General features: G+C 43.8%; 1 protein-coding gene across 1 annotated transcript in view; it reads left to right on the top strand.

The window, feature by feature from the left end:
* EDN3 (endothelin 3) overlaps positions 1 to 1884 on the top strand; it is a 46462-nt gene extending 44578 nt beyond the window's left edge. The window contains exon 4 of the mRNA XM_066624719.1: positions 1812 to 1884. Within this exon, the coding sequence (XP_066480816.1) occupies positions 1812 to 1884 (73 nt within the window). The remainder of the gene's footprint in view (positions 1 to 1811) is intronic.
* The last annotated feature ends 12604 nt before the right edge of the window (positions 1885 to 14488 follow it).

A 14488-nucleotide genomic window follows, 5' to 3' on the forward strand; every position in this document is an offset into this window, starting at 1 on the left:
TCTGAATGTGTTTGTGAATAGTATGGAGAGAGTGGGCAGACATTTCTCTCTCTCTTGCTTATAATAAAGAATTTTGGTTCAAGCACTGGCTCAGAGTTTCGCAAACAGGCTGTAAAGCATATTTGTATGTGTGAGCCGGCAGTGCTGGCTCAAAGGCCTGTGCTGGCATGCTGGCACTGCACCCAAGAGCAGCGCCGGATATAGCTGGTACTCTCGCGCTGGGCGGTGCAGGGGCTTGGAAAGGCAGGTGGGGAGGTGGGGAGGGGGCATTTATGATCAGGGGAGGGTAGAACAGGGGGCAGACTGGGACCAGAACAGGGTGGGATTGGTGGATGGCTCCTCTCCCATTTTCTAACCCCTTTCTCAGCCCTCCGGGCATTAAATTGGACTTTCAGATATAAATTGGGCTTCCCTAAATAACTGGCATAGCATGGATCCGAGAAGCCCCATAGCTTGACACAGGGCTTGACATGGGGCTCAACACAGGTAAGGGGAAATATATCCCCTTACTCCAAGGAGACCTCCAACCACCTCCTAACCTGTGCTGGATACAGCTCCAGCTATGCAGCCTGGCTGTGCAGGTGCAGGTTAGGATTGGGCTGTCAATGAAACTACCAGCAAGTTGCTTGGGGATGGACAAAGGAAGTACTAGTAACGTTCCCAGAGGGGGGCACAGCACTACATTTTGCAGAGTGCCTCAATGCACTGAGAAAGCTACTTCTCAGAGCCATTCCAGGTGGCAGGAGCAGCGTGACAGGAGAGGCCACTGCATTCATCTCAGTGCCTGGAATGGCTCCAGTGGTGAGGGGAAGGGGCAGGTTCCATGGTGCATTGAGGTGCCCTGCAAAACTTAGTGCTGTGCTCCAGCTCTGGGAATGCCACCGGGAAGTACAGGCATCTCCTGGTATCCACGGGGGATAAGTTCCTGCTGCTACCATGGACACCTGAAACTGTGGATAGCAGTGAACCCTACCCAAATTCCTCCTTGTCACAGTTGTGACTTGCCTCTCTTTGGTTGCAAACACTTTGCAAAAGGTCACTTTTTCTTCATTTCACTTTGGAACAGGAAGCAAACAGCAAGAACCTACACATAGTGCTAAAGGAGACAATCGTGAGAACACTAACAAGAAGTGGACAGTAGAGGACTTCCTGTTAGCAATCTCACAGTTGCCTCCTGTAGCATCCTCTAGCATGAATCTAGGTTTTCACTGTTCTGCTACCTGTTAACGTTCAGACTGTGTCCCCTTAGCATGTAGACTGCCTGCCTGTTGCTTTGCTCTTATAGCATCTGTAAAAGTAAGAAACATACTGTATTGTTAATAAAGAAAAACGGAAGGTAATGTGTGCAGTGGGGGCATGGGAAGAATTGCAGATAAGTGGATCTGTGGATACTGGATCCACAGATATGAGGGGGGACTTAACTGTATTTGATAGAACTTTTCTGCTGAAGCTATGGAAGTCCAGGACTGGTCAGTGCCTGGATGGGTGACTGCCTGGGAACGCTGTTCATCCAAACTTGTCACAGGTGATTTTAGTGGGTGGAAGCAGCATGGAAGTTAGTCTTAAATATTTGTTTGTGATGTGGCATTTTTTTCCACAATGCCACATCTACATACTCACTAAAGAGGTACTTTCATAATTAGCATTCTTTTATTTCTTTGTTAAACTGATGGTAAAATTACAGACATGTTCTGGTCTCATTCTTGAAAAATGGTAGACAACTTAATCTCTTCTCAACTTAATACTTTGAATGAATGTGATGCAAATATTTTTTAATTTTAATATTACAAAAAGCACTTTCTTTTCCACAGTAACAAGGAGCAACTGAATAGGACAGAAGAAACAGAACCACATCAAAAAAAGAAATATATTTTTGCCCAGTAGCTGGGAGAGTTCAACTGCTTTACCTTATAGAGGTACCATTTATATTTCATTTATGAGTATTGTGTGTGGAGAGCAGGTTAATATTCTTATTAATTGCCAGGTTGGAATTTAAATGAAAACCTTGCTTATAGGCAAGTAGCTGAGCACTTCATTAACATATTTAAAGTAGTTCACCCACCCCCCACTTGCCCCATTAAGAAAAAAAGAGTTAGCCCGGAATGGAATATAGTATGCAAAATATAAAATGTGATTTTTTCATCTCATTTTTCATCTCTTTTTCATCTAGTTACTCTGAAGCAACAAGATTCAGTTCATTAGCTTTGCATGGTGCAAACCTATCTGTCTATCTGTTTTAGGATTTTAAAAATCCTGTTCTAATAATGATATTTAGGAAGTATTCATATAGTGCTTTCAAACACATATTGGGTGTTTGAAACGCTCCATTGCCTCATTAATCCTTAAAACCATCCTTTCAGACTGATCCCAGTAATTTTACATGGTGGGTTGAGAGACTATGGCTTGCCAAAGCTCCCTTTTGAGTTAACGGCAATGGTGAAATTTCAACCCAGAGTTTCGTAGTCCACAGCTCAATCTTTTAGATCAGGGGTGCTCAATAGGTGGATCGCGATCTACCGGTAGATCGCGAGGCAAAATGAGTAGATCGCGGAGTGCCGACCCCCCCCCCTTCAGGTGCCTCTGGGAGGAAACACCGGGAGTAAGGCCCATTGTACTCAATGGGGCTTACTCCCAGGTAAGTGTGGCTAGGATTGCAGCCTCACAGCCTAATCCTAGGGATATCTACTCAGGAGTAAGTCCTGTTATACTCAGTGGGGCTCAAGGTACACCAACATACATTGTATACATAAATGTTATATGTTATGATGGCGCGAACATTGTAAAAAAAACTCTGGTAGATCTCCGGGCCTTGCTGGGTTTCAAAGTAGCTCTCGAGCCAAAAAAGTGTGAGCACCCCTGTTTTAGATGATGCTAGAGTTCTCATTATTATTTTCATAGTGTTTTTCAGTGTACTTTACAGGTCTTGATTATTTTCACCTTACGGGGAGGTTGGGATGAAAGGTGTGACGCCTCTTGACCAAACAAGGAATTCTAGGTTTCCCATGTGCAGTGCTGGTACCCTAAGCTTTGCTGTACACTTATATCTCTGGGATCAGTCTTGAGGAGAGCAGTTGGAACTCCAAACAACTGGAGACTCCCTGGTCAAATTTGACCCCCTTCAAAAACAACAGTTGGCTCATCAGCTGCCAACATGAAAACAAGAGAGGTGTATACAGGGATCTCCTTCTCTTCCTCAAAGTGGGCCTGCAGTAAAATTAGCTGCTGATTAGGACACTCAGCCATGTATCTCTATGACTGTCTTTGGGCCAGCCACTGTCTGTTTGTTTAAGGGAGTTTGTTTTCTCAGCTGATTGCTGGGAAAATCATATACTTTTGAGCTGCTTAGTACAGAACTCTCTTGTGGCTATCTATTCATCTATACTCATTCATGCATACATACATACTTGTTTTTTTATCCCACTTACATCCCCATAAGGGGGCCAAAAGTGGCTTACAAAAATCATAAAATCACCATTAAAGCAGTTACAAAAATGTGTCTGTGTAAGTGGGCAGGGGCCCAATCCTATTCAACTTTTCAGCACTGATGCAGCTGTGCCAATGGGGTGTGTGCAGCATCCTGTGGTGAAGGAACAGTCACGGAGGCCTCCTCAAGGTAAGGGAATGTTTGTTTGCTTACCTTGGGGCTGCATTGGTGCTGCAAGTTTGCATAGGATTGGGCCCCGTCATGCAGTTCTTAAGAGGAGAAGTAGGTTTTCGGCCATATTTCTAATGTCTTGGAAATCACCAAAAAATATAAGCTTTTTATTATGTCTAGTGAATGATACTTAAATGTGTTCTGTTTCAAAGGTGTGAAATCAAGAAGCTACTGCTTAAGGTGTAAAACTCGCTCAGCGTGAACAGATGTGGCCATTCTCAAATGGATTACATAGCAGTGGCTGCCACATGTTCCTAACTGGCAATGGCATCACTTGAATGTGGAGAATTCTCCATTCTGGGCAACATTATGGTGTTCTGCAATGTTCTGGGGAGAATCTTGTGCATCACACAGAACCTGATGACAACTTCCATAGGTTTTGGAAGAAACCATTGCCATTTAAAGGTCCAAACAACTTTCCTCCACAAGCTGAAAGCTCAGCTTCTTACCTGATCAAAACACAAGATAGAAAACATCAGCAACACTGTTTCACCTTCTTGCTTTCTACATTTATGTGAATGTCCAGTTTTCATCAGAGGCTTGTCACAGGAGAAATTGGTACATCAGAAAAATACCCATGTGTTTTGTTGTCACTTTCATACATTTTAAAAACAAATCTGCCCTTTTTTCTAATGTAATGCAAACTTGTTTTTGTATTGTAATTTCAGTGACAAAAAGTGGTTACATGACAATATCTATGCAGATTCAATATGAATGGCTAATATTAATATCATTATAAAAATATAGCAAGCTAATAGTATTCTGTGAGTATTTCATAGGTTATTGGATTTAGGCACCAATTATCCCTGCACTGAAGTGGAAGTTTAACCCATTTTTGCCTGGCCCACAGATGTACATATTTGGTTCTTGTTGTGTATATGCAACATTGGGCAGAAATGGCTTAAAGCAGATCTATGGGAGTGACTTTGAGAGGGATGCAGAATAGATGAATGAAACACTAATATATCTACTCCCCCCTCCAATTTTTTAAAATTACAAACTTCCCTAAGATAAAATGTAGAATCATTGCAGTGCATTTGCTAAGGACCTTCAAAGCCAAACAGGCCCTTAATTCAGATTACTAGAAGGGCTGGTTGAGTAAAGACAATGATGAGAAAAGTAATTACTTTTATGAAAGACCACTCCTGAGGAACAGGCAGTACAGAAAGATATATTTGAACACAACCACTGAGAATGGCCTGGCTGGACTCTTTGAATGGATTGGGATGCCTATTTGACGGGAGAAGATTTCAGAAGAAAATTCATCCAGTGTTTGCTTAATCAAACAGAAAGACGAAAAAGAAAATTATTACTGGTTATTGGAAACCTTTCAAAGGATATTTTGCTAAAAACTGTTTTGTTTTTTTTGTTAAAAGTTATATTTTACTAAAATACAGATCTGGAGACACAGTTAAGACTGTTAGCTGATCATATGAACTCTTGGGCTCATGGCAAAACAAACAAACAAACAAAAAATCCAAAACCAGCTATATAACATTTCAGAGAGAGATTTGACATTGTTTTGAGCAAGAAGGGAAGAGATCTTTTGTCAAAATATATTTTATACATATGAATATATTACATAAATAAATTATTCTGCTTATAAAAGTAAATATCGCTCTCAGTTATCACCTTTTATACCAGTTTCCCCCTTTGCTGGCATGATTTTGTACATGTTTTAGGGATGTAGGCTGTTTATTGTCCAGAAAGAAAATCTCTCACTACTTACCATGAAAGTATTATGTGCTTTGTGAGATGCCAGTTTCTGGGGAACTTGCTGAAGCTTCAATTCAATTACCTGTTTCTCTTGGGATTGTTTATCGTTATATTGATTGCGGTTAGAGATTGTGGCCCCTTAAGTAATTTTATTTGGCTGCCAATGACCTTATCAAATTTGAACTGAGGTAAGGTAAAAGCTTTTATTTTTTTGCCCCCCCCCCCCTTTTGCCTGGTTTTACTCATGGGTTAGTGAGTGATTAGTGAAGGAAGCGAAGCACTGAGTCTCTGTGTAAATCATGTGCAAATTGTATTGTATTCAGTGGCATAGCTAGACGGGGTGTAAAGCACTAAGTTTTGCAGGGAGCCTCACCTTTGTTTTGCACCCACCACCTGGAATGGCTCTGAAGGGGAGGGGCCACTTGAATGCCGCAGTGAGGCTCCCTGCAAAATGTAGTGCTTTGCACCCCCTCTAGCTTTGCAACTGATTGTACTGCTACCTCATTCATATTCTGGAAAGGTAAAAAGCTACTGCCTCAGTCTTGAGGGAAGGAAGCACATTCATTCTTTAATCATTCTTTAATTCATTCTTTAATTGCCACAGGATGTGGTGATGGCGACTGGCCTGGACGCCTTTAAAAGGGGATTGGACAAGTTTCTGGAGGAAAAATCCATTACGGGTTACAAGCCATGATGTGTATGCGCAACCTCCTGATTTTAGAAATGGGCTATGTCAGAATGCCAGATGCAAGGGAGGGCACCAGGATGCAGGTCTCTTGTTATCTGGTGTGCTCCTTGGGGCATTTGGTGGGTTGCTGTGAGATACAGGAAGCTGGACTAGATGGGCCTATGGCCTGATCTAGTGGGGCTGTTCTTATGTTCTTATGTTAATCCTATGGTATGATTTCATATCATGGGGTGCATGCATTTCTTTACCTAAAAAGTTTTTTTTAAAGATGACAACTTTATTATCGAGAGTATAATAAACAAATAATGTCCTTTGTCTGAGGAAAGCAGACAAAGATAATTTTGGGCAACAGAATAATATCTTGAAGTACAGCCTGAGAATTGAAGTTGCTAATCCCTGATTTTGATTCTTGAATGCAGAACGAGTTACAGAATGATATAACTTCTTTCAAAGGTAGGACTGTCTTCTGGATACTGCTCACAACTTTAAGTATTCTAGTAAGAATAATTAGACGAGTTAACATTTATCAGCGCCAGTAATGATTTCTTTTGACACGTAAAATTGGTGGGAAAAAAATGTTCAGTTCTATAATCTTTAGCGGGGTGGGCAAACATTTTGGCAGGAGGGCCACATCATCTCTCTGACACTGTGTTGGGGGCCGAGAAAAAAAGAATTAATTACATTTTAAATTTGGATAAATTTACATAAATGAATACATTAGAGATGGAACTTATATGAATGAATGAATTTTACTGAGCTTATTTATAATACACATGAGAACGATAATGCAGGCATGTAGAACCACATGAGAACTATGAACTGTTTGGCACGCACCTCTTGCACAGTGAAAACATACAGACCAAGCCAGAAACACATGGAGGCATAAGTTGTTCAGAGTCAATGGGGGGTTAAAATAATACCCAGGGAAAAGCAAGAAACACATGAAGACTATAAAAGGCCTTGCTCCAACTCAGCCTGCAACTTGCATCTGGTGGTCACGACTGGCAGTTGAGGGCCAGCGCGGGCTTCAACAGTCTCCAATGGGCCAGAGGGTCATTGGAGACTGAGAGCTCCCTGCAGGCCAGATTGGGGTAAGGGAAGTAGCCTCGCAATGAGGCTGAGGGTGAGGGAAGAGCGTTTGTGTAGGGCGCCGAGCCCCACATGAATGCTCTGGATCCAGTGGAGTGGAGCTCCACTGGACCTGCTTCCCTCCCCCCGACACGCCTCCCCCTGCCCTCTCCCCACCTCCCGCCTCCCCATCACGTCTCCTCCCAGTCCTCTCTCAGTCCTCCACCTGCTCTCCCTCCCTGGAACGCCTCCTTCTCGCCTCCCCCCGCCCCCACTCACCTTACTGCAGCTCAGTGGTCCAAGCGACTGCCGAGTGGCAGAGGCCGGGTGTTAGCCCAGTGTGTGCCAGCAGTAAGCCGGTGCGTTGAGCCCGGATTGGCCTCACAGACTTGAATAACTGCCCTATATCTACTACAAACTATAGTTGGTGGTTTAGTCAATTGGATAGTCAATAAGATAGGAAACTAAATATTTTAAGATATACTTGAAAGGGAAAGGTAAAAAGGTTGAAAGGGAAGGTAAAAAGAGTCCAATCTCTCCAGAGTGCATGGAGGCTGCTTAAAACAACAGTAATAGAGAGCCAGCAGAGGTGTATACTGCAAAGAAAGAAGGGTACCACTAAATCCAGGAGGGTGCCCGCATGGCTAACCAGCCAAATTAGAGAGGCTGTAAAGGGCAAGGAAGCTTCCTTCCGTAAATGGAAGTCTTGCCCTAATGAGGAGAATAAAAAGGAACATAAACTGTGGCAAAAGAATTGTAAGAAGGTGATACGGGAGGCCAAGAGAGGCTATGAGGAACGCATGGCCAGCAACATTAAGGGGAATAATAAAAGCTTCTTCAAATACTATGTTAGAAGCAGGAAACCTGCCAGAGAAGCGGTTCGCCCTCTGGATGGTGAGGGAGGGAAAGGGGAGATAAAAGGAGACTTAGAGATGGCAGAGAAGTTAAATGAGTTCTTTGCATCTGTCTTCACGGCAGCAGACCTCAGGCAGATACCACTGCCCGAACGGCCCCTCCTGACCAAGGAATTAAGTCAGATAGAGGTTAAAAGAGAAGTTGTTTCAGACCTAATTGATAAATTAAAGATCAATAAGTCACCGGGCCCTGATGGCATCCACCCAAGAGTTATTAAGGAATTGAAGAAAGAAGTTGCTGATCTCTTGACTAAAATATGCAACTTGTCCCTCAAAACAGCCACGGTGCCAGAGGATTGGAGGATAGCAAATGTCATACCAATCTTTAAAAAGGGAAAGAGGGGGAACTCGGGAAACTATAGGCCAGTCAGCCTAACATCTATACCGGGTAAGATGGTGGAATGCCTCATCAAAGATAGAATCTTAAAACACATAGACAAACAGGCCTTGCTGAGGGAGAATCAGTATGGCTTCTATAAGGGTAAGTCTTGCCTCACGAACCTTATAGAATTCTTTGGAAAGGTCAACAGGTATGTGGATGTGGGAGAACCCGTGGACATTATATATCTGGACTTTCAGAAGGCGTTCAACACAGTCCCTTACCAAAGGCTACTAAAAAACTCCACAGTCAGGGAATTAGAGGGCAGGACCTCTCCTGAATTGAGAACTGGTTGAAGACCAGGAAACAGAGAGTGGGTGTCAATGGGCAATTTTCACAATGGAGAGAGGTGAAAAGCAGTGTGCCCCAAGGTTCTGTCCTGGAACTGGTGCTTTGCAACCTCTTCATAAATGACCTGGAGACAGGGGTGAGCAGTGAGGTGGCTAAGTTTGCAGACAACACCAAACTTTTCTGAGTGGTAAAGACCAGAAGAGATTGTGAGGAGCTCCAGAAGGATCTCTCCAGACTGGCAGAATGAGCAGCAAAATGGCAGATGCGTTTCAATGTAAGTAATTGTAAAGTCATGCACACTGGGGCAAAAAATCAAAACTTCACATATAGGCTGATGGGTTCTGAGCTATCTGTGACAGATCAGGAGAGAGATCTTGGGGTGGTGGTGGACAGGTCGATGAAAGTGTCGACCCAATGTGTGGCGGCAGTAGAGAAGGCCAATTCTATGCTTGGGATCATTAGAAAAGGTATTGAGAACAAAACAGCTAATTATATAATTATATATATAATTATATAATATTATATTGTACAAATCGATGGTAAGGCCACACCTGGAGTATTGGTTCCAATTCTGGTCGCCGCATCTCAGAAAAGACATAGTGGAAATGGAAAAGGTGCAAAAGAGAGTGACTAAGATGATTACGGGGCTGGGACACCTTCCTTATGAGGAAAGGCTATGGCGTTTGGGCCTCTTCAGCGTAGAAAAGAGGCGCCTGAGGGGGGACATGATTGAGTCATACAAAATTATGCAGGGGATGGACAGAGTGGATAGAAAGATGCTCTTTATACTATCACATAACACCAGAACCACGGGTCATCCACTAAAATTGAGTGTTGGGAGAGTTAGAACAGACAAAAGAAAATATTTCTTTACTCAGTGTGTGGTTGGTCTGTGGAACTCCTTGCCACAGGTTGCGGTGATGGCATCTGGCCTGGATGCCTTTAAAAGGGGATTGGACACGTTTCTGGAGGAAAAATCCATTACGGGTTACAAGCCATGATGTGTATGTGCAACCTCCTGATTTTAGAAATGGGCTATGTCAGAATGCCAGATGCAAGGGAGGGCACCAGGATGAGGTCTCTTGTTATCTGGTGTGCTCTCTGGGGCATTTGGTGGGCCGCTGTGAGATACAGGAAGCTGGACTAGATGGGCCTATGGTCTGATTCAGTGGGGCTGTTCTTATGTTCTTACTTTTTTGGGAGCAAGCTTGAATAAGTCATAAAAAGAAATACTAGATTGTATAACAAATCTTCCTGAAAAGACTGCTAGTTCAAGTCTCTAGTTAAATGAGATCATAGTTTGAATTTGAAAGGGAAGACTTATGTGCAAAATGAAATTCCAGATAAAAAAGAGCAAACTCTTTTGAAACTTGATTTTCTCTGCTGTCTCTTGGTATGCAGTGCTGTCTAGACTGTTTAGAGATAGCCAAATGTTTTCGTTGCATTCGAGTGCTGAATGAACAGCTAGAATTAATTTTCTCATAAAGGTAAATGAATCCCCATCGTCTTAAATCCTTCATAGTTCAGTGATTGGCTAGATCTTTGTTATTCTCATCCAACTATTATTAAATGCAGCAGAACTAAATTTATATTGACTCTCCAATGCCAATAGCATATTACGTATCTTTGACTCCAAACAAGCTGAAGGAAGTTCTGGCTTAAGTAGTATTCTTGATTCAGACAGACCTGTCCCCTTGGTCTCAACATAGGCTTAAAAATTCTAGGCTGTAAGGAACTGGGCAAGACTCCTACAGGAGTTCTGCATTCTGTGTGAGTGTAGTTTGTTTTTCTCTCAACAATCCATCAAGAATTCAAAATGCAGCTGCATACAGAACAGATGATACTGGTTGTTTCAATAAAGCCACAAGGACTGCAGGGCACCAGCTCCCGAAGTTCAAAGCTCCTTCAGACTGTCTGAAGTGGTTCCCAAACTTTTCTGACCTACAGCTCCCTTGACCTACTGGCTGTTGGTTGTGGCTCCCCACTACGTTACTTTTTATTTTGAAGATAGGATAAGCCAGAAAGTGGGGGACCGACAGACGGGCATGCAGCAAAATTGGGGGCATTTGGGTGGCAGGAAGGCACAGGCCATCCCGTATAGGTAAGTCTTGGACTTACCTCTTGATATTGCAAACAAACTGTAAAATCTAAAGTCTTACATCGGCTTCTGTGTGCACCTGAAACCCCTGCATGGGTGGGCTCTTTGACCCATTTCAAAGTAAGGTAGCAAGCAGATTAATATATGAACAGGAAAAAAAAAAATAAAGCTTCTTCCACTGAAATAAATGAGAAGAAATCTTCCTGTGGTCATTGTTGTTCCTGTGCCCAGCAGAACTATCTGGATGCATTCATTTAAAACTATTCTTCTTTTCTTTTTTATAGAAATAGTAACATAGACCAAGCATCTTGCAACTTTTTCTCTGAAGTATTCAAAGCCCTGGTACCCAATATGAAGAAGGAAGCATCTAAGATCAATCAATATAATACAGTAGTTAAGAAGAATAAAGAAATGCAAAGGCATTTCTCAACGGGCACTCCAGTCCTATTGAAATTCCCCTATGCTGATGCAGCAAAGCTGGCAGGGTTTGCACTGTATCCTGTGGGGGAGTTCTGAAGTCTTGGAGGTCTCCTCAAGGGGACATTTGTCCCCTTGCCCAGGGGAAAGCCCCAGCCGTAGCAACGGGTCTACTCGGACCTGTGTTTTTAAAACGCTGGTGCAAGTCTATGTGGCTCCATGTTAGCAGATTTGATCTGGGAATGGAAAGGACATGGCAGGCACCAGTGCCACCCAGTGGCACAGCTAGAGGGGGTGCAAAGCACTAAGTTTTGTAGATGCCTGAACGCACCATGCCAGCAGCCCCTTCCTTTCCCCTTCAGAGCCAGGTGTATGCCTCCGTGTTGCTCCCACCGCCCAGAATGGCTTCGAAGAGGAGGGGGAGAGGCCGGCTGGCATGGCGCGTTCAGGCACCTGAAAAACTTAAGTCAATTGTAGCCCCTCTAGCTCCACCACTGGTGCCACCAATCTCACACCTGATCTGCCCCCTACCTGCCCTCCTTGTCCCATTACATCCTCACCTTCCCCTGCCCTTCCCCTGTGCCAGTCAGCAGAGCCAATACCTGCTCTGGTGCACACTGCTTTGGCCTTCCTGCCAGTGGACCTACTTTGTGTGCTGTCACAACATGCTTTATGGCACATTTGCAACAGTCTGCTTTGGCAAGCCCTGTGCCAGCACAGAGACACAATAGAATTGTGCCCTAAAGGAACATGTGCTGCTCACTGAACTTTAAACTGTGCATTGGAATCTGTGCATTGGAATCTGCCAGGATATCAATCAAGGAAAACGTCAAACACATGAAACTGGATTTCTGGTTTCTGTTGCTGCACTTTTTCAAAAGAAATTATACACATCCGATCTCCTATGTATGGAAAGGTTTATACTACAGGGAAATCTTTCTAGATTAAGTGGCTCACGGTGCATCAGATAAGTTAAACAAAAAAATATTGAAGCTCCCTGTTTATGTTATCTTGGTATCCTGCTGAGTTTTATTTTTAAAAGTACTTCCAATAAAATCTCCACTTGCGGTATGTATGTTTGGGGTGGGAGGAGAACAGAAGCGTTTGGGATTCACTTTCCTCATAGAAACAGCATTACGATAGTTGCTACCATGCTGTTTTTGACACTTTCCCCCCAAGTAATCAGACTGTTTCTGAACAGTCGCTGATATGATGGAATATCAGGAGACCTGTTAAACTTGGAGATTCTTTGGTTCAGATTGGGGGGGGTGAGGGTGGTAATTATGGTGGGGTTAGGATGGTCTTCTGTTGGGATTTTTTCTTGTTGCAATACTGCCTTCAGCTTCCTGCCCCACCGATTTTACGCTGTTTTATTTTCTGTTTTGTAAGCAACCCTGTGGCAGGAAAAGCAGGTTATAAAAGTTTTCAAATGAATGAAATGATATAGCAGCCAATGGAGAGCAAATGATATAGCCAGCCAATGGAGAGACTTGCAGAGGTCTAACAACTGCTGATATAGCGATACTTCTTTACAAAAGCTCAGAGTCCAAGTTGCTAGAACACAACCAATGCTGGCATCAGGCTATGTTAGGGCCCCTGAGGATGGCACCCACTCCAATTGTACATTGGGTACCACCACTTCCACCAGTTTTGAGAGGTTTAGGACTTGCCCAGTCAGGGTGTCCTCTGATGGACTTATATTGTTATGCCTCTGAATCTTAAGGAGTATTTTGCTGGATCAGATCACAGCCCATTCTGCCTGGTATTTGGTTGCTGTGGCCAGCTGAATGCCTCTGAAAACTGGAAGCAGAGTATCAAGGTAATGGCCTTCTCCAGTTTGTCAAGTTCTTGACAGGTAAATTGATTGGAAGCCAACCCCATTTTTTTACAGCATCAGAAGACCGCCCTTTGGATTTGCCTCATTAGGTCAAATTTTGTGCTACACGAACTTGAAGCTGGTTCATGCATGCCTCATATGTGTGTTTGTGTGTTTATTGGCAGCCTTCAGTCTCAAAAGACTATGGTATCACACTCTGAATGGTGGTTCTGGAATAGCATCTAGTGTGGCTGAAAAGGCCAATTCGGGAGTGACAATCCCTTCCACACTGGGAGCAAGTGTAGTCTGTCCCTGGTCTGTCTCCCTGGCTATGGGCCTTCCTTCTTTGCCTCTTTGCCTCAGTCTGTTGGCCAAGTGTCTCTTCAAACTGGGAAAGGCCATGCTGCACAGCCTGCCTCCAAGCGGGCCGCTCAGAGGCCAGGGTTTCCCATCTGTTGAGGTCCACTCCTAAGGCCTTCAGATCCCTCTTGCAGATGTCCTTGTATCGCAGCTGTGGTCTACCTGTAGGGCACTTTCCTTGCACGAGTTCTCCATAGAGGAGATCCTTTGGGATCCGGCCATCATCCATTCTCACAACATGACCGAGCCAACGCAGGTGTCTCTGTTTCAGCAGTGCATACATGCTAGGGATTCCAGCTCGTTCCAGGACTGTGTTGTTTGGAACTTTGTTCTGCCAGGTGATGCCGAGGATGCATCGGAGGCAGCGCATGTGGAACAGCAGCATCAAGCAATGACAGGACTTTGAGAATAATACATCACATCTAAAAATGGAGCTACAGAATATTCATCTGATATCTCCCTCTTTTCCAATCCAGGGAGTGGGGGGGGGGAATCAGTGGGGCAAGCAGGTGGACAGAAGTCAGTGTCCCCCACCAGCTGAAGAGGCCTTGTAGATGGGCTGGTCTTGGCTTCAAGAATAAGAGCACCCTTGAACCCTACATTGGGGTGACTTCCTTGTATAGGTATGCACCATTTAACAACGGGGATACGTTCTCTAATCACTGTTGTTATGTGATCAGGTTGTTAAGTGAACATTCAGTCCAATCAATTGTTTTTGTTGTGTAAACAGACACTACCTGCTAGCAACTATCTGGCTGCACAGGCCACTTGAGATTAATTGCCTCTTCTTTGCATTAAGAACCTCTTTGCTGTGTAAACAGACACTCTGCTGCAAGCACTCCTTTCTACAAATACTATGGATTGCAGAAACTGGACTAGATTCCAGCTAGAGATTGCTCTGCATTGCCAGGTCTCTATGCGTGTGCTCCAAATCTTCCAACATGGCAAGAGCTCAGTGAAGTCTGTGGTTATGTAATGAGTGGATGGGGTGTCTGCCTCGGCTTACTTTGGGACATCCCTGGTCTGTGCTAAACAGCCATCTTGTCTGCTCCTAAGCCTGCAAAATAGGGAGGAATAATTGAAGCC

This window comes from Tiliqua scincoides, chromosome 4 (assembly GCF_035046505.1).
Source record: "Tiliqua scincoides isolate rTilSci1 chromosome 4, rTilSci1.hap2, whole genome shotgun sequence".
In the NCBI taxonomy this organism is placed as follows: Eukaryota; Metazoa; Chordata; class Lepidosauria; order Squamata; family Scincidae; genus Tiliqua; species Tiliqua scincoides.